General features: G+C 52.0%; 1 protein-coding gene across 14 annotated transcripts in view; it reads right to left on the minus strand.

Annotated features, from left to right (window-relative positions):
• The window catches only part of SCMH1 (Scm polycomb group protein homolog 1), a 69,843-nt gene that overhangs the window by 42,089 nt on the left and 4,417 nt on the right, over positions 1-23,337 (minus strand). For 7 of the 14 annotated variants that reach the window (XR_014575180.1, XR_014575181.1, XM_083810218.1 and 4 more), the window contains exons 2-5: positions 9,399-9,483; positions 6,410-6,478; positions 998-1,068; positions 163-397 (exon numbers count right to left, since the gene is read on the minus strand). Coding sequence is in view for 12 of the 14 variants with exons in the window: in XM_083810218.1 (XP_083666344.1) it covers positions 163-397; positions 998-1,068; positions 6,410-6,478; positions 9,399-9,423 (400 nt within the window). In the remaining 2 variants the exon portion in view is untranslated. Of the gene's footprint in view, positions 1-162; positions 398-997; positions 1,069-6,409; positions 6,479-9,398; positions 9,484-10,381; positions 10,572-12,079; positions 12,142-23,337 lie in introns of those variants that run through there. The other 7 variants (XM_083810221.1, XM_083810220.1, XM_083810219.1 and 4 more) reach the window with 7 other exon arrangements.

A 23,337-nucleotide genomic window follows, 5' to 3' on the forward strand; every position in this document is an offset into this window, starting at 1 on the left:
ATTAACAGCCCAAGCTAACCGGGCTGCTCTACATCACTGTGGTAGGCGTGGGCAGTCTGTGGGTCTCTGTCCCAAGCACAGAAATGTTAGAAAATAAAATAAAAAAAGGTTTTTCCCCACAGATGATGTAGGTGCTTGCTGCACAGTTGAACTTCTGCTCACCCAGTGGAGGCTGCAGCATCCCTCCATTCTTCTCACAGTTTCCTATGGGCTGGATTTCGGCAGAGTCCACCAGCCGCCAGAAGTCATTCTTGTTATCGCTGCCATCGAGACGCAGGCGGAGGCGAGCGCCTGTCAGACCCACCACCGTGGCAATGCAAGTGGAGGTGGTGTTCCTGGGGTCCTGTGCTTCTAGTTTCATACTGATCTTGAATTCGTTTGCAGGTGGCGTGTAAGACTGCAAAGAGAAGAACGGGGACGCAGTTAGAGCCAGGAGTTCCAATACAGGTACCACCTCAGTCCAAAAGCTGAAGCCCTAAGATGATGAAAATTGTTTCTACCAAAGACTGACAGCAGATATTCCTCTGTGCTGCTGCCCCTCTGCTGGGACTGGTGTGCGCCATGCCAGATCTCTCCTGTATCCCCTGTATCCAGCACAACCACCTCCGTACTCAAGCACCCGATGCCCGGGGGCTGCTATTCCATTCCTACAGAACCGGTGAATTCTGCAGGAAATCTTGCTGGACGGGACCCAACAGAACCTGTATCACAGCCTACTCAAAACATTTTCTCCAAGGGCCTGTGCTCAGCAGAGAAAAAATTGTTCTTGTGTCCCCACCCGTTCACATCTGAGACTTAAATCTTCTGTGCTATGTTAACATTTGCAGTGCCTAAACTTATCTTTTTCATCTCTGCTTCAGCACACTATGATTTCTATTAAGGCTCTGTTATCCTTAAGCGTCTTCCTTGCCAAAAAAGGGGCCACCCCAGGCACAAAACTCCCGGGTTGCAAACGACCCATCTCCCTTGGATTTCTTGTTTTCATTCATCCTCTTACCTGCTTGAAGCAATGGGCAGGAGCTGGGATGGCACATGTCTCTTTCAGGTATTTCTCCCAGGTGAAGTGACCTAAGGAAAAAAAAAGGGGGGGGATTCAAATAGGATCTGATGGACAAAAAGCTCAGAAAAGAGATGGCTGGAGTCCTAGAGCCAGCAGTTCTCCACTTCTCACAGAGGAGGTGCTCACAGGCAACGTGTTTTCACCACGATCCTCTGATGTTTGTGACCACAGAAGATTTACAACTGCAGCTGACAGGCAGAACAAAGCATGGCGCTGCCTCCGGCATCGCGCTGCCTCCGTGCTGCTGACGGAGGGTCTCAGAAAGCGAGGATAACAGCCCGCATCTTCCCATAAAATACCCAGCACAGATGGGGATCCGTGGAGTCCGCCAGACAACTGCCCCTTAAGGATCACTCATTAAACGCTGCTCTGCCTGGGGATTACGCACGGTCACTATGGGCAAAGAGCTAAAAGCAGCCCAGAGCAACAGAAACCTTGCAAGGTGCTGACTTTGTGGCTCTCCCGTCCAGTATGCCCACGGCCTGCCCTGCCAACCGGCAGCTCCCAGCGGGTACCAGCCCCCCTGCAGAAATGATTAGCGGACAGGTCAGTTCAGCGATTCATTCCCTGACGTGGGCACGAAGTCCGCGGCTTGGGCAGGATGGAAGCAGGGCTTCCCAGGACGGGGGTTTACGGAGCAGAGCAGCCCCCACCCAACAGCGAAGCCCCTTCCCCCGAGCGTTGCTTTTATCACGCCTGCACCGCTTCTCACGTACAGCAGCGACGGCGAAAGCAATATGGCACCCAGGGAAACCTGTTATTAAATGAGGAATTAAAAGCTCCCATGATCCAAGCAAATCATGACTTCTGCCATTTAAGCTGAGCAGCTGGGAAAGGATCCTTCCAGCATGACATTAGCTTGTATTCATCCGAACGGCTCCCAGGAGACCGCTGTTTTCAAGTCATTTCGAGAGCATTGGTGGCAGCACAATTAAAGAGCGGCTACCGCTTCCCCTATTCGTGTCAAGTTTTTAATCAGTCTGTTTTCAAAACAAAAGCTACATTAAGAGCCATTTCAGCTACTGCAGAGCATACCACACCTCTGAAAATCCGGGTGCCGGGGTCAGCACACATCGCTTCAGTTCTGCCTCCCGTGCACAGAAGCCCCAGGGGCATGATAATCCACCGGCTTCAAATAAGTAAAAGAAACACTGCTTTCTTGCCACCTCCGTGCTGATAACTAGCGCTCTTCCAAATACAGTGGTAAAGAACAGAAAAAATACAGTTTTGCTGCCACAGTGGCTGAACGCGTTGCGTTTGCAGACTCTGACAGCAGCTCTCCATCCCACCCGCGGGCGCGCGCTTCCTTTCAGCCAGCAGTCTCACACGGGGGCGAACGAAGAAATTAGGATTCACTGCAGCGGTGCTCTCACAAACAGGAATTTCGGGGGGCTTAACTGAAGATACGATTTTTAACTCCATGAAACTCTTTGCTTGAATAACGTGTAGTCAGTACAGAGCCACAGCAAACCCAGACGGAGGACTCCACGCCAAGCCCAGCAGTCCTGCCATGAAGCACCGTGCTGCTCCCCACCCCTGAGTTTGGGTCCTGATCTGGGCTTGTCTCAGCCCTTTGGAGCCCGTGTCCATAGAGCACCTGGTGGTGATACCAGGATGAGGAGTGCAAGCCTCGGGGCCTCAGCAAGCCTCTTAAAAAGCATCAGCTGCTTCTGACAATTTTATTTAGAAAAAAAAAAAAATTACAGCTCATCCTCCCCTCAGCTGGTTTCAATCCCTCACTATTAAAACTAGTTCTGGTTTTAATCCTTCCACTTTTCACTTACTCCGAACCAAGCGAGGCCATTTGCTCTCTGCAACGGCTCACCCTGCAGTCGAGATCAATGCTGTAAAATTCCTGCAGGAGCAGTAAATTTCTGAGGCAGCTGTGTGCCTCTAAAAATAGTGTTTGGACATGGAACTTATTTGAGATTAATTCTAGAGCCTGTTGGGACTCAACCGCCGTATGAAGACACACACACAGCAGAACTGCAGCTACTAACAGCTCACATTTCTGATGACTTCTTTTGCAAAGAAAAGTAGGAGCAGCAGAAAGACGCCGAACCCCAACAAAAAGACAGAGGATATACAGCAGAGGTAAACCTGCCCTCCTTCCCTGCTTACAGAGGGTAATTTCTTTCCGTAAAACCAGCACAACAATCACAATTAGAGACGGCACGTCTGCTGCAGGATTACTCATAACGGGACAGAAAATGCACACTGAGCTTAGAGGGCACCACCTCGGCCTCGGCACAGCTCCCTTCACAGAATGCTGGAACGGTTTTAAATGATTTCAGGCAAAATGTTTAGCTCATGATACAATGCTTTTCAACTGGGAATTTCAAAGTGCTTTAAAACATAACCAAATATGATCAACTTCAACCTAACAATGCAGGAAGAGGAAAATGGCATAACACAGCAAAAGTCGGGCTTCTACAACAAAGGGAGAGCTGTCAGTAAAACCGAGAAAAGGAGGAGATTCTTCAAGCTTTTTTAACCAGGGAGCAGAGAACGAGCCCTGACACATGTCAATAAATCGGGTGTCTCGCTGTGGGGGGACAGGGCGTTTTTGTCTTCTTATTTGGCCTGGGCAGACAGCACTGCAGAATATTTTCTGAGTGTTGGTCAAAAAACGCTGGTGGCTCTTCTCCAGCTCCCAGTAAGCGGCTTTGCTTCATGCAAAACCAGCGCTTCGTTCTGGTGACAGGGCAGGGGCGCCAAGGACAGAACCGTCTGCAGGGACCGACAGCCTCTCCTGCCCCGCAAAGCCAAGGGGAACGCTTGCCCCCTGCTCGCTGCCAGCTTCCTTCCAGCAGTACCTGCAAGGTGCCCGACTGGTCCAACAATCACCCTCTGTCTTCCCTGGCCTCTGCCTCCCCTTTGGCCACCCCCTTGCAGAGAACGCCGTACCCCTACAGGCTGGAGGGATCATTTGTTTGGCCAGACCGTGTTCCTCGGTAAAACGTACATCAAATCTTCTTTTCAGGCAGGAACAAGAGAAGGACAGTTAATGAGAAACACCACGTCGCTGTAATTGCAGTTGTGAGCTAAACAAAAGCCAAGGATTACAAACCTGTACGGCTCCCTGTAAGTCGGCTGTGAAAATGCCTATTAAGGACAACTGCCCGCCACTTTTGCTTGCCTTTGGAAAGTGCCCTACTGCGTGCTAACGCCAAAGGAAGATATTACTTGCGGGCAGAGCATCAGACTGGGGCTCTGATGTCTTAACATTTAAAAATATTTACTACAAACAAAACACTCCACACACCCAAGGGGTCAAACTACAGTAGTTGTGAACAATGCAATTCTGCACCCTTGTGTTTGTATTCTCATCATGTTGCATTTAACGTTGATCTGTTGCCCAGAATTTAAATGAAGATGGAGTTTCTGTTTGTATCTTTAACCAAGCCTGGTTTGGGCTCCATTAGCATTTCAGCTCCCGAGGGGTCATCAATCCCAGTGAAATGATACATGTGTGCTTCAGGTCACATCTGTGAAGGAGAGCGTGCCCTACGCAGATCAAGGCATCCCATTAAGGTCTGCAGCCCATATGTGTGTCTGCTAACTAGCGTCAAGGCAGCACATGAAAGCAGCGCAGTCGGAGCCAACTCAGAACAAAAAGTAGGAGAGCCGCGGCTGTGCTCGCAGACCCAAAGGTGACAGGGGCTGCCCCCGACACCAGGCTGCAGCCTTCGGAGGGGCCAGCTCTCCCAGCGCGACGGCACAGCTCCTGCACCTCCTACCTGCTTTACTTTCCAGGCACTCCGCTCCACTGGCAGCCCGGCCGCACGGTCTCCATCAGGAACAGCTCCAGCTGATACCATGATACCGCTTACTCACTGCCTTGCTCACAAGAAATGCAAGAACGCGTGAGCCAAAACTAATAGATTTCAAACACCAACACGTCGTCTGCTTTGCTGCTTCTCAGAGGTGTTCCCGTTCAATTTTAGCTTTGAGCAGAAATCCCTCCAGCCTGGACGGCGGGGCGCTTCGTGCCAGAGAGCTGCTGCAGCTTCACACCCCTCGCCGTGCAGCCAAGCTCCGCGCAGGCGGTAGTGATGCTCTGATCAGAGGTTCTGGAAGGGGGCTGATGTCTGATCTCTGCTGTTATGCCATGCGCCCACTGAGCGCGCACACACACAGAAGCACGTCTGCAGTAGTTCCTCCTTAGCTCTGAAACCCTGAGACGCAGTGAGGTGTGGAGACTGGTGTGCATGGTTAGCCTGAGTATGGACGGGCGCGCACCCCCCCCGAATTCCACAGGAAGCTCCGTCTCAGGTTGCACTTGCCTCTGAACAGCAGCCAGCCCTCTGGCATCTGCAAACAGCGCAGCAAAAAGGGAAAAGCAGCGCAGCACCCAACGCCCTGCTGGGACACCACGCAGAGCGCGTGGGAGCTGTGACAGCACCCTGCAATGTAACCTGGAGCTCTGCGTGGGGTGACACAGGACCCAGGACTTTATCTGAGGTGTTAAAGAACTGCCTGCCCTTGGAGAAGGACCTTCCCAAACTGTGATCCGCGGGACTTCAGTACAAGGGTAGGTAAGGACAGGTCAGATGCCCGGAAGGAGAACGGTGAGGGCTGACAACGACCCACAGCCACCGCCCTGAATCAGGGTCTGGGACAGCCAAGCCCCAAGGCACTGCAGCCGCTCCCGGTCCTCACAGGGGCTCTAAGAAACAACGGAGCGCCTTCCATGAGGGCAAGCACATGCTTCCTGTTAGAAGTGGTTCAGCTCAGGAAACCGTTTAGCTTCTTGTTGCTCTGTACTCGGTGGGAAATACCGACATCACCGTCCTAAGATAAATATAAGTAAAATACAAGCCTTGCGTACGTTCCATAAAACTGGAAGTCACCTGCATCCCTCCCAGCAAAGACAGCAGGAGCTGGCAGTTTCCTGAACAACCTGCAGGTGCCCTGCACGGGAGCACGTCGGCCCTGCCCGAAGGGACACACCGCTGCCTCTGCGCCAGGCTGCCTCGCTGGGCTCCTGTCCGCAGGCAGCAGCCGCCGCCGTGAGCGCCAAGAGAAGTTCATGCAGAAGTAAGAAGCTCTCTACATCCTGGACACGTGTAAAAACGTGGCAGAGCCACCCATTTGGCATGCACGGCTGGGCAGGAAGAAACAGCTATTCGATCCTGCCTGATTTCAGAACGAGCTGCCTCAGCCGAGTGCTTGCCCTGACATCTTCTCAGCAATTGCTGACTGTGGTCAGAGTTAAACACATGAGGACTGCCCAAAAGCAGTTTTTATTCTGTAAACTAACTTGGCATGCTGTAGTTTCCCAGATCCAAGCCAACTCCATAAGCTTTTAGAAAGAAAAGGAAAGGAAAGGGAAGCATGCTGTCTTACCTTGGTACTGGGAGGGAGACTCTGACGGGCGGCTGTACTTGTGCTTTTTACCATCTTTCCAGTCTATGGCTGAGACAAGAAATAAAGCAGTCATGTCAGTGAGGGAAGCCAGCCAACGCTCTCTTCAACATTAGCAGCTCACATCACCTGCTCTGCAGGCATGGGCCACCTCAAAGGAGAGAAATGACCTCCCTGTTCTTGCTGACACAAACCCGGGTAACGCAGGTTATGCCCAGAGCAGGGAGATTTTGTCCAAATCTCCTTCCTCCGTCCAGCTCAGCCACCTGGCACCAGGCCTCTGCACTGCAGCCTCTGCCTAGCCCTCACCATCCAATATTCTTCTGCCATGGCAAGCAAAAAGGAGAAAAACAGCGAACTGACAGACCTTCATCACTGAAAGCGCACGAAGAGCTATCAAGGCTCACGAGAGACAAAAGCCAGGGTCGCTACAAACGAGCGGCATGCATGCCGTGCGCCCCGAAGGGGAGCCTGAATCGCAGCTCGCTCATCGCCTCCGGGTTCCTGCGGCCAGCCACGAGCGCACAAAGACGCCCAGGGAGCGAAAGCCTCGGCGCTCTCCAGTGCCGGGGCTCATCAGCGCTTCTCCCAGCGTCCGCACAGCGCCCCGACAGGGACAGCATCAGGCTCCACGGCGTCCTCCTCACACGCCAGGGCAGCAGCGTAGCCCTGGCTCTCTGATGGACATCTCATCAGAGCTGTCTTCATCACGACAGCTTTGGGCAAAAGAACTTCTCGAGACTGCTCTGGAAGACAGATTCGGCCAGAAACGGGCGATGCTCGTCCCCTCCGGCAGCCCTCAGCCGGACGGAGGGATGCCAGAGCAGCGTGCCATGGCAGAGCCTGCCCTGAGCGAGCGGCCCACCGCGGGCTCCTCTGTGTGCTGCTGGCTGACGGATGCGTGCCCACGAGCGCTTTTAGCTGCTACAGCCCCGCTCATTTATCTTACAAGGCATTTTATAGGCTATTATAAACAAAACCAACCAACCAACAAAAAAAAAAAAAAGAATTTGGGAGTGCTCTACAAAATCTGTCCCCGTGAAAAGCAACTACTTGTGGAAGGAACAAGAAAGAAAACAGAAAAAGCGCAGAAAAAGTTTTGAAATCTCGGAGAAGCAGCTGAAAGAGGCAGGCCATGAGCTGCTGCTAAGCGGATAATCTTAAGGCGTTTAAAATTGCTTTTGGACCATTATTTTAGCAGTCTTCTCTTCATGACATGTTCTTTTCAGCAAAATGCACAGGAAGACTTAATATAGACTTCATCCCTTAAAGGAACAAGAGGGCCATATGGAGCATGGCCCCTGCACCATTAGAGGTAGACCAGCCAGAGTCTCCTCAGAGAGAGGCAAATGAATGAAAAAGCTGGAAGGAAACCCTTCCTGTAACTGCACTCCCTTGCAAGACAGTACCCTGCTTATCTCCTGATGAGAGCAAGGCAAAAGGACACCAGGTATACATGCAACAAACAGAAAAGCCTCCGGGATGCGTAACGCTGCGCTCAGGGTAGCTCTGTAGCAGCCTCTGTGTGCTCAGAGCTGCCTCCTGCCATGTTCTGCAGGTGGAGTTACGTTTTATTGTGAACCTTTACCATGCAAAATCCTCATTAAGCAGGCTGCAAAGGCAGAAAAAGGGGAAAAACGCAAGAATTTCTGGAGGCGAATAGAAAAAAAAAAAAAAAGCAAAAGTTCAATGCCTTGCTGGAGAAGCAGGTAAGTAGGACAGGGACCCACCTGCACACAACACGGGTGTTGCTGCCGCAGCACAGGACACAGCGCTCGCGGCACGGGTCACGCTGCCTGGTGGCACCCTGCTCCACGAGGCAGAGAGGACAAGCTGCGTGCGGGGCTAAATTCAGGCAGCCAGGGCCGCGGCCGCGCTGCTGACTAATCAACCTGCCTCTTTTATTGCCAAGCCCTCCAGCTGCCTCGCAGCACGCTCTCCCCATTCCCCGCTTTCCCTCATTTATTTTCACTTCATTAAAGGACAAGCAGTGTTAGGAAGAGGATAATGCTTCTGTAAGATGAACCACCAGAGAAGCAAAGGAGACGTTTAAAAAAAAATAAAGGAAGGAGAGAAATTGAGCATAGAAATCTCCTGCAACAAGCCTTGTGTGCGTGCGGCAGATGTGAACAAAGGACTGCGGAGGATGCGCCCTCCTCTGCTGCGCTCCCTTCCCCCACGCTCTGAAGCGCATGTGATGAGATCACTCCCGTCAAACGCACATGTACGGACCAGCACTAAAGGAAATCAATATTATTTGTTAAGCACGAGGTCCAGGCGGCTCAGCTGCGGGCAGCCTGCTTGACAGGGCCCTTCTCATCTGGGGGAGCGGGACGCGGGGAGCGGGCACGTGGCTGTCCTGAGCGCCTCGCCGCAGCTGCGGGCAAGGGGACGAGAGACCGAGGCCGCGAGAGGTAAGTGCCTGTAATGAATTTCATCTCCACGAGGTAGGCTGGTCTTCGGTTTCATGCCTCATTAGAAGGGGGAGGCTTGTGCCAGCAGAGCAGCAGTTTGCCTCACGCTGGGAGCACGAGCAGATGGTGTGTGCAGCAGCTCCACGAGCAGCGCCCCGCCTGCCATCGTGCCCCAGCGCCGCAGGGGTGCGCAGGGCCACCGGGGCTCCCCCGGCGCCCAACCCTCCGCTCCCCGACCGCTGCTGCAGGAAGACGAGGAAGGAAGAGGCCGGTGGGGCTGCCGGGTGGGCTCCACCGCTGCAGGGACCCCTGGGGCCAGCCCGGGCATCCTGGGGGCGGCCGCAGCCACGCTGGCTGCCGGTGGGGAACCGATGGAAGCGTTCCCTGCACGCTGCCAGAGACGAGAAACTCCCTCGTCAGAGCTTTGTTTGCACCTACAGCCAGCACGTCCCCCCACCCTCCCCACGGCTGGCCTCCTGGTCTGTTGCGTGTGCTCCTTCCTCTGGTCTGAGCAGCTCGCTAACGGGCCTTTGTCTATGCCAAGCATCACCGCTCACCTTTTTGAGGGCCTGGTTTCCGCATTATATCACCTGCTGCTGTCCTTATCCTGGGACTGGCTTGATTTTAGATAACTGAAGATGTCTAGGACAAAAGAAATAAACATGAGAAAATTCCCCATTTCCGGAGCATACAATCATCTGCAACATTAACTAATTACACAGCGGGGAGAAAATAGATGCTCTTTCACCCCAGGTTGCACAAACACCTCCTACCGAATACAGACAATTCATTCCAAGCCCACTGAAACTAAAAGCCTTTCTCCAATATGCGGAGAACTTCAAATTTATGGCAGTGGGAGCAGCATAAATAAGCAAGAAGAGCATATGCCAGTCTCTGTGCTAACTATACAGCAGGTCCCGAGTGTGCACATGGAAGGGGGGCTGCTCTTGCTCGCTAACAAAGGGAGGCAAAGCTGGAATTTATGAAAGAAAACACATGGAAACATAACATTAACTCTGGCAAAGCAGCACCGCAATCCCCAGCTCGCCACTTGCGATTCAAATTGCTCACAGCAGTTCTGGGTAATAAGGATGAGAAATTGGACAATGACCCAGGAAATATTTTTGCTATTACTACTGCAACGAGTGTCCAAGTTGCATTGTTTTTTTTTTTTCCTGACTGGAGGAAAACTGGCCAGACTGCCCCTGACAAGAAAAAGCATTCGCCTTCTTGTTAAAAGCAAGTGTCACTGGAGATGGGAGCCGTTAGGTGCGCTCTGGACACGCACGGAGGCCGCTGCTCCCGCACAGCTGCAGCGCAGGGCAGCGCCTCCCGACTGCAGCAAGCCCCAACCCCAGCCCTGGCAAACCCCGCCAGAAAATATCTAAACGAATGGCTAAGCCACAAACAAGCCCTTAGGAAAGCTAGTAAAAGCGTGTTTTGACACTACACTAACTAATTAAAGATTAATTGTGTCAATATAATTCCGTTTTGTTGACAGTGGGGCAGTCAGGCTGCAGGATGTAAGAGGAAGCCGTACCAGGACGCTACGCCGAGTTTCCTGCTGACAGGGCTATGTACGGATCCGGACAGACTACAGGTTTTGGTTCCGAAAATCGGCCTTTTTCCACATCTAAGAGAAATGAAGAGTTCAGCTTTCTCTACAAATGTTGCAAACTACAGTCTTTAGGTGCGGTGCTGGCAACATTGAGCAAAACTCTGAAATAAGACTAAAGGAAAAAAAAGTGAATAGCTGATTTTTAATCTGAAGCAAAAGGTACACAGTAGTCTCTTATTGCCTCCCTCATAAACAGTGTGTGTGTTTGTGCACACTTATGAAAAGAGTAAAGTTTCTTTCCCTTTAAATGCCTGAAAGCAATCAACATGTGAAAGCTTATTTACAACTTTTAATGCTTCTTTTCATAATTTTTGTCTGTCATTTTTATTAAAAGCGAGCAGTCACGGCAGGAAAAGTCCTCCAGCCATAAACCCCAGGGCGCGAGGTGTTACATAAAGGCAGCAGACAAGCATTCCCCATCTCTGGCTCTGCACCACCGATGTCTGCTCGGCTCCTGCGGACCTGGACTTTCTGAAGCACCTAATGCTGCCCATAAATCTCTCCCGCTTGGCGCTGGACCACCCGTTCTGCGCCACTCAGACGGCTTTTGAAAAGCTGCTTCAGCCTCAGTACTTCAGAGCCCTACCCGGCAGGGACGTGTAACCCTTCCCTGCAGGAACACGTGCAGCAGAAATTCATGAGTGTGTACAAGATGCTCAGACACCGTTTGTGGAAGACCAAAGCTCAGCAGGCAAGACGAAATAACTCCACACTTGGTCCTTGCTCAGACAGTCAGGAGAGAGACCCAACTACTTGTAAAGCACGAAGACAACTGCCCAGACCCTCAGCCGACACCGTACAGAGCTTCCTGATAAGATCTCATGTCATGGAAGAGAACGAGATGTGAATGTTGAGCTGGGGCTTGGACCAGGCAAAATCCCGAAGTTCCTTCCGACCTGAAACAGGCTATAACCTTATTTCGCCGATATCTAATCAGGTGAGAGGTGGAATCACCCCAGAGGCTTTCGCCAGTCTGAAACACCCCCGTGAAGAAGACAGACTTCAGCTGAGACAGAAGAAAGTGAACGTCAGAACGGGCAAGCTAATGGGCAGGGCAGGAAGAAACGCGGTACGGGTGTATGCGGTCTTTTACACTGTTCAGGAATCAAAGACCAAGAAAATCCTACAGTAATAAACAGCAGAAGCTACAGCTCGGTATCCAAAGGGGAAAACTTGGCTGTTCACACAGACAGGAGTTTCCTTAAAGGCATGAGACAAAACAGGCACCTGAGGAGAACCTGCTGGCTGGGTCAGTGTCACTAAGGGGACAATCTCACTTTTGAATCAGGTGAAGCAGCTGAGATTTACCCAGCCCAGCACGTGCCGTAATACTTCATCTCCAGAGCCTGCCACTTCTACAAAAATGCGTACCAGAACTGAAACTCCCTTCATTGCCAAAACCTGTATTTCTCATACTTGTGTCTATCAAGGTTATCTTGCAAGCACAGATCACAGTTTTATGTGGTGCTGGTTTCCAGAATTCACGCCCTGAAAGGACAGATCAAGGTACAAACTCGTTTAAATGGGATGCTACCTTAAAACTTTAGTCGACCAACTTATTTGCTGTCTTTTGTAGTAGATAAAGTGCCTTTTTCACAGTTCCAAACAACTTCCACTCACCAAGATATCAAAAGTGCCCACGGCTCCACTGAACTGTCATGAGCTCTAGTTCCCCATCATTCCTACAAGACAGCAAAGTCAGTACAAATACTGCAGCATATCAAAACCTGGAAGCATAGAGACAAAATGAAAAAGTTTGCATTTAATTGCAGAAAGGCTAGGTTACCAGCTGCATTATTCATGTTCATATTTAATTCATTTAAGACATCCAAATTTAAATTTAAAGACAGCTGCAACAAACATTCCCACTTGCCATAGCAAAGCAGCGTAGAGCTTGACACAATTTAAGTTCAGCTTGCAACCAGTACACGGGACTGCAGCTGTTAAACACCTTTGATATCAGTAAGATCACATCAACTGAGTTGATATAAACTAGTTCAGCTTTTGTAAAATGAAACTATCACACAAAGAAGGACTTAAAAGACTAGACCTGATTAGTAATAAAAAGGAGAGAGACCTCCGGAGAGGCATATAAAATAATGAACGGCGTGAAAGTAGTGAATTAGGGACTCCAAATTATCCTTTCCACATGGCAGCAGGGCAAACCTATAATCTATAAAAAAATAACAAGTATGTACCCGGGAGAAGGAATTGTTGTTTATTGGGAACTAACAGACATACAACTTCCTCGTGGAGGACGTTATCAAGACAAGGAGATCAGTAACGTTAAAAAACCAGCAAAACGGCATTTCTAACTATGTCCAAGTCTGCACCGCACAGGCCGGTGGTACTCACGCTTCACTCCAAAGCTGACCAGCCAAATCCTGCCCAGCACACGACCGCATTACCTGCTGCCCGTCGCAAGGAGCAGCTGTGCCCGTGCCTCCCCACCTGGCTGCCGACACCCGGCCACGGGCAGCACACCAGGCGCAGCTCTGCCACCTTCCCGCTGCCCCCGGAATTGGTTGCATCGAGATTTACACCTCGGGTGTATTTTACTTTTCTTTTTCCTGTTCTCCTCTACGTCAGTGTTGCAGAAAGATGTGTAAAAATAAAGGCAGCAGCTAGGAAGCTGGGAAGGACATCCCAGGGCTCTGGCTCAGGCTGTCGCTCGCTCAGCACACACGCCGTGCAGTCCTCATCCTAAGCATCATTGAACAGCTCCTTAATCTAATTAAGTCCTGCCCCCCCCAGCCACTGCTCTTACCAAAAAATCTGATCATCCCCAAGGGGAGATTGATTCAATTTACCTGTGCCAGATTGGAAGGGACCTCAAGGGCTACGGGCAGCCTGCTCTGTGATACTCTTGCACTAAACGTTGCAATTGCGATGTCAGTAAAACAAGAAGTGAAAAAATGCGGATGGAAGGTACTGTCACAGCTGTACAGACCTCGTAAGATGCATGTAATCTCTTTATCTACAAAGCCTCTGCTCCTTTAGAGTGCATAATTATGAAAGGAGTTATAGCTGAGATTCTTAGTGTCTCTTCTAGGCACTTCTTTATTCCACTAAACGCACCACTTGCATCTGAATTATTTCCTGGGGTTGTTTGGACTTCCTATTATATGAGGAAGATTATGGTGAACCTTGGGATGGGGGCCACGTCAGTTCACAGCACTACCCTGTTTGACTGAATGGGCAACTGAAGGCTTGTTGACAGCGTGCCAAGCTTCAGACCTCTCTGGACAATGCAGTTGCCAGCAGGCAAGATGTTTTCAGACAGAAGAGGAAGAAAACTACCAACAGTGAGGCTGAAAAATGGTGTTAGTAGGGTGGATACATACCCCACAGCTTAGGATCACGAAGAAAAGAAAACTGCGCATTGCCAGAGGACTGTGAGAATGACGCTTCTTTGAGATCCCATGGGACAGCCACAAGAGAGCCCTGAGGGCTCCTCATAACGCAAAATGCCTGCAGTCACTGATCCCCCCCGCCACAAGCACGGCTCTTGAGCACCACGACGGGCCCAGCTGGTAAAAACCCCCTCCGCGCAACCTCTGCCTCCACTGAGTTGTTCTGCAGGGGAACCCTTCCATCAAACATCATCTACGTGCCCACAGCGAGGGGCCATCGCCGAGGAGCTCCCGCGGTGGTGCCAGGGCAGCGCTCCCCGCGGCACCGCCTCCTGCTCCAGCCCAGCTGCCCCGCGGGCACACCGCGGCCAGAGTGCTCCAAACCTGACCAGGAAGCCAGGCACGGACCTGGTCAGCAAACGTGTACAACCACGTATATAACCACGCCAGCCTGCTCCGTTACCATCACTTTCTTTTTTTTTAAACCAATTTTAATTTCTAAGTGGAGAAAAGCACTCCCAGCCTCCTTGGAAAACGAGAGCATGTGATCTGGGGCACTTCTTTCCTCTTCCGATTTCCCACCAGACTTAGCTCCTCAGGTTTCTGCCCGACCTGCAGACACCACAAGTTTTGCTGGTCTAAAACCATCGAGGAGCAGACAGCTCCCAGCCCATGAACACCAGCCTCCGAGGAGCCAGCAACAGCCAGTAATGGGTACCGAAATGCAGCAACACGCACATGCTTGTGCTGGACCAGGAAGGAAAGCTCTCAAGAGGGAATAGCTGCAAATTTTGAAGAGGTGAGCCAGAATTTATCTTGACCAATAGATTTATCTCCTTCCACCTCCTTGTTATCGTCCTCCTGGACAAGCCCGGAGTTTTATTTCTTCTTGTCTGTGCAAAGCTGCCTTTTGGCAGCAGTGAGCGCAGGCTGATGGAGCGACAGTACCTCTGGGAGCGTCTCCCCTTGTTAGGTCTCAAGGGTCCTTATGCTTCATGCTAGGAAATTTTTCAAAGAAACACTGTAACAATGAACGTCAGTATTTCCATCTGGAGCGCTGATCCCTTCGTGTGATCTGAAATACCCGATGGCTGCAAACCATTACTTCTCTTTTTACCAGGAGGATTTTGTGTCATTTCCAACATCTCTCTCTCTTTCTCTCTCTGGAACTAATTTTATCTTTCTACCATGTAAGAAGTGGACTGATAAACTCCAGACCTCACGACTGGCTCTTCAGAAACACATTCTTGTGACAGATGTTAAGACACTGAGGTGTCTCGAAGATGTGATCACAAGCAATACACTTCTCTAGCCCCGAGCCAAGTCTCAGGGGAGAACACATTTTAAGAGAGAAAAGAACATGTAAAAAACTTGGATAGGCCATGTCTCTACAATGAAAATATCAACTTTATGACTTCCTCCTGAACACCTTCAGGTTGGAGGGGAGAGGAGATGGGTCAGCCTCCTGGAAAATGACAGCTAGATCATCAGACACTGCTGAGGCGAGTTCAAGGGAAAGCCAGCAGCTCAGGATGGGGGTGAAAGCCAGAGACCGCTGGAAGGAATCACTCACCGCCACGAGGGAGGCTGCAGGAGTTACCACCTCTCAAGACTGTGGAGGAAATGAAATAAAACCTTGCAGGATTCCAATAATGTTCTGTTTCTCTCTCTCTCAAAAAAAAAAAAAAAGACCCAGCAGCGTGGGCCTTGGCTCCAAATAGAAACATCTTGCCTTGTGTCACGGTGAACAGACCTTGCTCTCCATGAAGTTTCAAAAGGTTGCAATAAAATCTACACTTTCTGTACGCTCCAGGAACAGGATATCTAGGCTGCAAAGCAGAGAGAGAAAAGAACTTAAACAAACAAACAAAAACAACCAACCAACCAAAAAAAACAACACAAAAACAGCCAGTTTAGAAAGTCTGGCTTAAGACTGCTGATAGGAAGCCCCTATAAAACACGTTTAATCTTCTCACACGCTTTTCTGCTGATGAGCTGGGAGTTAAAGCTGGCCTGCTGCGTGTCTGCCACTTCTATGGAGATGGGAGTGAGAAAGCTGGCCCTTCAAGTCCTCCTGAGAACGGGTGCAGGGTCTGACCACTGTAAGAAATGCACACATGAAACCTAGAAAAATCAGAACTCTTTTGTTTTAAGCTGGGTTTTGCTTTGCTTCTTAAAGAAAACAAACACAACAAAATGGTGCAAGATCTAACCCCCCCCAGGCCCGGCGGGGTCAAGCAGCGCAGCCTCTGAGGCCTGCAGCGAAGCCCTGGGCTGAGGAGGCCGGGAACGGCCCACCACAAAGACGCCTGTACGGAGCAGACTTAGGCTGATCATACAGAACCGATCCCTCTCATTACGACTGGGTTAACGAAGCTTCATTACACTCCTGAGTTACTCCAGCAGATGCCTTCGTTGCTGGTCCTGCCGCTGGCTTTCAGCCTCTGCCTTGCTGTTGTTCCTCCCTGGATGAGGAACGCTGCAGGCGCAGCGGTCGGCAAGGCCATCGAGACCGTGGCTCACCACAAATCTCCCTGAGGGGCTTTGGAAAAACTGGAGGTCTCTGTTTCTTGGCGTTAAGTGGGGATTTCCGAACCGCGCCGCCACCACACGTGCAGCAGCTCTCCCAGACGCGCCGCGACAGACGCCATCACGGAGGGCAGGCCTCCTGGAGCGGCGAGGCCCCTGTCACACACAGGGCACCGAAGGCCTTACAACGCGCTGCACGGGAAGAACGTGCCAAAGCGGGGGACTGAATCTGCGTGCCCTAGGCTAACGTTTCTGCCACCGAGCCATCTGGGCTATAATTATTTGGTGTCAGTAGGACTCGCACAGCCCCAAGTCAGTCATCTGCCCCTAGGAGAGGGCTGGCTGGGCGACGGCAGCGGAAGCTGCCTTGAGCAACGTGCCAGCACGCCCAGCCCAGCCCTTGGGGTCGCCTCGAAGCAGACAAGAGAAGTTACCAGGTGTGTGTGCTCCGCAGTCCCCGACCCCGGGCGTGTTACGGCCACGTCCCGACGCCCTGCGGGCAGGGAGCCCCGCCTGGGAGCGGTGCAGAGCTGGGCGCACACCGACGCGCTCTGCGGCGCAGGCACAAGGGCCGAACTAAGTACAGAAAGTTTTGCAGCAATGTGGCTATTTTGATCTGCACTGAGCTGTGTGCCAAATCCAAAAGCTATTAATGAAAGCAGATGGCTTACAGAAGACCTTCAGATGGGATTCTGCCCATGACCATTACAAAGTCAGCCCTACAAAAGCATACAGCAGGATGCTTCAAGGTCTTTAAATAAGACTTTAAACAGGAGCACGTAAAAAAGAAGTGCAGCGTTTCCATATCACTGTCATCTGGCTGTAACACAGGCACACACTTCTCTCACAGGCTCCGGCAGGTCCTGTAGTGAATTGTGGCAGCTTTTCCAGAGGGCAGTTACACTCAGGATGCAGGTGGCAGCAGAAACGTGCCCCACCACGCACTCTCTTCATAAGCCTACGTTCATTACCTGGTATACATACTCTACAAAACCCTGATAATTAGCCTTATACTTATTCTATCCTTGGTCATATCTTACTTAAAAACTAAGCTCCTTGTGGGATGGGAGAAACAGGAAGAAAGGATCATGTGGATAAATGCATCCATGATTTGTAATACTGATTAATGAAATGAATGTACCTTAGCTCCATAGAGACAATATATGCCCATGCCCCTAGCAAGCAGAAACAGAAAGGTCTGACTTCCAGTTGTGTCTCTGCTGGAAGCATCACCGCTGATTGTGCAATGATGCTGCAAGCTGGATGCGAAAATTCTTGGAAGAAGGTTTTGCATTAACTAATTCTCATAATACAAGTTTGATAAAGTCTCAGCATAATATTCTCAGGAAACAGTAAGCAGGAAAAGGAAGCTTGAGGGGGAATTAAATTTAAAAAAGGATGATAATTAGGGGGGGGACAACAGAAGTGGAAGTGAGGAGAGCCTTGGAAGGAGAGGGGAAGGAAATGACCCAATCCCCACATCAGCTTCCAACCTCCAAGTACTCCGGCCCAGAGGAGGACGCTCCCCAGGGCCAGGTACACAGGGCCAGGTGTTTCCACCGAAACTGCAGAGAGGGAAACAGGAGCTCAGGGAGCAGATGAGAGCCAACCAGCCCTGATGGCAAGGGGCGAAACCACTGCTCTCTCTAGGGAGCTGAAGTACTGCAGGCGTGGGGGAAGACAATGCTTACATAAACCTAGCGCTGCCTTTTCCCGTCTTCTGCTTTATTTCTGTAACTGATCCTAATAGTTAAATTGAGTGCTTAGCAATAACCCTTGGGAAAATGCACAGGCTGAAAACCCGTACCCATAAGCACGGCTCGGCACCACAGCAGCCTCTCAGCACGCTGCCTGCGCCAGGTGCTCTCATCCCTCACCCGGCCCCAGGCAGCGGCGTTCCCCGGGGCTCAGAAATGCCCCGGGGTCTCCACGCCAAGCTGCAGAGCGAGATGCAGAGCCCAGCTCTTCCCCCTAACCCCTGCGGCCCTGATCCTTCTGTGCCAACGGGCAGCAGGACTGGACGAGCCCCAGCTGCTCAGCCCTGCCTGCAAAAGGCGAGAGAAAAACCCTCCCGCATCCTCACGGTGCGGAGCACCGCTGCACAAACCCGGGTGTGCCCCTGCAGAAGGGAGTCAGCGCAGGTCGGCCAGCCCTGGACGGACGGACGGACGGACAGCGGACAGAGGGAGAGGCCGAGGCCGTGCCACCGCTCCCCCTGCCCAGCAGCGGGGCCGCGGAGCGCGGGGAGCTCGCAGAAACCCACCGCGACCCCAGGCAGCGGCGCGCCAGGGCAGGAAGCAAGCCTCTTTGTTTTATTTCTCTCTCGTGTAGAGAGAGATTAATTCATCTTTTCATAGGAAAAGGAGAGGAAATTGCAGCAGTGCAACATGTCAAGAGAGACCAGAAGAGCCAGGCTCACTGAGGATGTGTATTAATTACTGCTTTCTATTTTTATCCTGTGTATAACTCCGGTCTCATCTGTGACTGAAGGAGCTAAAATCCCAGGAGTCAAAACTGTAAATCTACTGAAATAGGTGAAATATCCTCTACAAGCTGCAAAGTCTGGAAATAAAGGAATTCTAACAAATCCTCATCAAAACTTCCGTAAATTTTAATAAGAAAAGAAAGAGCAATCTAGCAGTACAGAGAAACGTTATCCCCAGAGAATTACTCCCAGAGAGGAAAATTCACTAGCCGGTTCCTGCAAGAACCCCTGAACAGATTGCTTTTGATTATGTAAAGAAAAAGTTGCTACATTCCTGAACGGCCAAGAGTTTGGAAAACAAAAAGTATATCGCAAGGCCTTCCACCGTCCTCTGCACAAGACACCGTTAAATCTCTGATTTTGGCAATAACATGTACATACGGGAGACGCCAATGTGAAAAAAAAATCATGACCACAAGCAACCAAAAGTCCATCCTGCAGCTACGAAAGTATGCTCAGAGGCTGCCAAACAGCTAATGAAAAAAACGCACTCTTACAGAGTGTATCTGCTAGACATTAAACTACCTGCTGGACATTTTGTACAGCTTATAGAGCCATAAAATATCACCGGGCATTTACAGATTTTCCAGCTGACAACAATATGAAATAACTGAACAGACCCAGACCGAGTCCTCTGGTGAGGCGCAGTGGATAGCAGTGAGCGTACACGGCCACATACACAAACAGAAATCGTGCCAGACACAAGATGAGAGCGAAGCTCAGAGTAATGGAAAGCGAGCCAAGACAACAAAGCTGTCCCTCAGCCTCGCTGTAATCCCCGAACAATAGCAGGACGGCCCAGCCGCACGCCGCGGGGGCTTGGGCGATGCCAGAGCAGAGCCCGTCCCTGCCGCACCGCCGAGCCGCGACCCCGGCATCGGCCGCCAGGCTCCTGCCGTGCTGGGGACACGCGGCACCGCGCAGTCAGCCCAAAACCCTGCCAGGGACCGCTGACCTGACGGCGTGGCGCTCACCTCCGGGGCCGTGCGACAAGGCAGCAGAACCGCTCACCTGCCGCGGCTCACTGCCCTTCGGAGAGGGAGACGGGCTGCAGGCGGGCAGCGAGGTGGGACCCACCCGGCTGGAGCTGGCACCTACCGGCCATCAGTCACCAACATCTTCTGGGTTGTGCCACGTCAACTGCACGCGACGTAACCTACAGAAGGCACCCTGCTAGAGGACAGAATGCCGAGTTACCTGCGCACAAGGACGGAAACACAGAGCAGGGCACCAAGAACCTGACGGACACTGTGAACTTTGTCCTCTAGGGAACAAGGTAGGAGCCAAGCATTGTGCTGTTTCCGAACTGGTAAGAACCACTAAAACTAAATTAACAACGACCCTAACGTTTGGTGGCAGAGAGCACGTGCTGCATCAGCTGCTCTACGGCAGTGCCGGGCAGTTCAGGGCCGGCTGCCGGCACAGAGCAGGCAGCCGCCCCTGCCACGGAAAGGCCACCGGCACCGAGCTCTCACCGCGGCCCCGGACCTGCAGAGCGAGCGTACGCATGCACGAACAGGCATTGCTGATCAGGCAGCAGCAAACTCGCTCTAGGTCCATGCAACAGTGAACAGTTTCCCCAAGGAATTCTGCAAAATGGAAAGTAAATTGGAGTTTTAATACACGAGACTGAATACTACAGCGCTGGCTCTTTCCAGGAGCTGGCAGATTGGAGGGCGAGGGCACCGTAAAGGAGTTGCACGTGTTTGTGGCCTCTCCTTACAGGACTGCAGGAGTAGCCACACGTTCCCAGCACAAAAACAGAACCTGGGTAAACACACAAGCCCCAGAGATAACTGATGGCAGAAAACACATGGCAAGGAAGCAGGATAACTGAGTTGCAGAAGTCTTACAGAACCACAGAATATTCCGAGCTGGAAGGGACCTGGGAGCCCAGCCCAGCCCAGCCAAGATTTGCAAGGCAGAAATCCTCATCCTGGGTGCCTCACCCCTTTTCCTCCCTTTCTGAATAAATCACAGCCTATTGCAATCGTAGACCTCTCCCTGAAATGCATCATAACGATTTTATCAACAAATGAAATGAAAAAGTTATGATAATGCCTTGAAGATATTGCAAACACCCATCTTAGCACGGGAAGCAATAGGAAATTAGCTGCAGATCATGAACTTCTATAGCAAATGCGTATTTCATAAAATGCTCTACCACAGGCAAAGGAGACAAAAGCCAGCCCTGCCTGTGACAGATAACAATGTTCTGCTCTTTCCTTCTCAGCAACAGTTTTATCAGCAGCATCTCTCTATCATGTCTTGAAGTAATGCAACTTTTAATGCCATGCTGTTGATTTTTATGAAATGTATTACTAACAAAAAACTATACGGTGTTCGAGATGTGCATTTTTCTATAGAAATAAGAGACAGCTGGGGAATTCATGATGCACAATTTCAATAAAACGTTTTTCACCTCAAGCACTGCTTTCCCACTGACGCCGGCACCGATGACGGTCTGCAAGCCATGGCCAACACAGCACGGGAGTCAGGACCAGGGCTCCCCGAGTGTCACACACGTGTGGTTAAACACAGAGCAGCACACAGAGCCAGCAGGCACTCGAACACTGATGCAGAAGGCAGAAAGGACCAAACCCTAGACATACGATTGCTTTTGAATTTAGAGAATCTTTCTTCCCTTTGGCAGCCTGGCAGGGAGAAGGTGAAATGTCAAAACAAAGAGGTTAAAACACAGCCTCGGCGGTCTGATACCAAGCAAGGCTTCTTAATCATTGAATAGTCGGGCACTGGAGTGGCTTGCTGAAGCAAGTCTGAATCACCGCTATTGAAAATCTTTAAGAACAGCTTAGAGAAACCTCTAGGAAACACTCCGTGTGGGTAATCCTTCAAGGTCACTCCTAGAAACGCTGGAATAACCAGGACTGTTAGAAGCGCGTACATTTGATCGCACAAGCAGTGCCGCATTTTGATGGACTGTAACGTCTTTTTTTAAAATTTGCCACAACGAGACAAAAAAAACACAACTCAGCATGTAAAGAGCGGCAGCCTCCGGGCTGCGGGAACATGAACTCGACTTATTTTTAGAAAGTGGAATTGGTGCAACTTCCTCCTCCGTCCACATCAGAGTTCAGCAGCTCTTCTGCCTGCTCGCTGTGCCTCCCCGTGGGTAGCGCTCCTCGGTGCCAGGCAGGGCCTCCTCCCGCCTCCCATGCACAGCGCGGGCAAGGCCGGAGGGCGGGCGGGCTGCTCGAGGGAGGGTCGGCAGAGCCCTGGCTGCACAGCGCCCGCTGCACAGCACCGGGAGCCGCAGCGGAGCCCGGCCTCCGGCCTGGGAGCAGCCCCATGCGTCCCTGTGCCCTGCTGCGCGCGTGCCTCCCGGCCGAGCCGCCCGTGTAGGCCGCTCGCTGGCCTCCCCTCGGCCTCCCCTCGGCCTCTCCCTCGGGCTGCGGGGCCGTGGGCAGGGCCGGTGCTGGCAGGCAGCCCGGGAGGCCCTGCGCCGCCGCGGCTGCCAGCGGCCGGGAGGTAGCGGCCGGGGAACACGCGGCCCCCGCCTGCGGAGACGCAGCTGGACGCGCGTCCCGCTGCCTTGAACGCAGGGGTTAGCGCTGGGGGAGGAGGCAGAGGCTTATTTGGAGCAGGGGAGGAAAGGAGAGGCCCAGAAAGAGGGGATGAGGTGTGGCTGTTGCGCACGGAGAGGTCAGGAAGGACAAAAGCCGGCGCCCAGCTTGCACTTGCAGAGGCACCGCGCGACTCCCTCACGCAGGCAGCGCACGAGGCGGCCACGAGCCGCATCCGAAACGGCGCCGCTTACACCGTGCCCAGCGGTGGCGGGCTGGAGTGACGCCAGCGTTCGGACCTGTGCAGCACCCCACGGACGCGGCACGGAGATGAACAGCACAAGCCTCCTGCTGCAGCTCCTGCGGGGACGCAGTCCTTGCTGGAAAGCAGCTGTTCTTCGTAGCAGGGCCTTTCCCCAGAGCCAAACGTCAGCGGCACACGGGGGGAAGCCGGAGGCGTTGCTCCACGTCCGCCCTCAGCCTGCCCGACCAAACTGCACAACGCTCCCGCAACGCCTGGACCAACCTCGCTCCCTCGACGAGGGCCGAGGGAGGGGAGAAGCTGTCTTTTTCTCAATGGGCAAAAGCGGCATTTCCCAAATTTCCACTGGCATCTACTCCTACGGTTTCCGTTGTTAAAAACAAAACCAAGCCGCGGGGAGGTTTCTGGGCTGTTCGCGTTGTGTCAGCCTGCAGCACACAGCTGCAGCTGGGTAACTGGGAGCACACCAGCTGGGGGAGGCATCTCCAGGAGGAGGTGGGCTTCTGGCTGGCTCTAATACCGCTTGATTTACAACACACACACAAAAAAAAAAACTTCTGAGCGAGAAATGGAGCACGGTGTACATATTTCAGAGGCACAAGCACAGTGCCAGGGCAAACAACGAGCCCTGTGCTGAACTCTCACGCCAGCTCCCTCGCGCGGGCAATGGCCATTTTGACTCAGCTCCAGGCTCCTCAGCACCACCGAGCAGATTCCAGCCAGAC

This window comes from Anser anser (assembly GCF_964211835.1).
Source record: "Anser anser genome assembly, chromosome: 24".
Lineage (NCBI taxonomy): Eukaryota > Metazoa > Chordata > Aves > Anseriformes > Anatidae > Anser > Anser anser.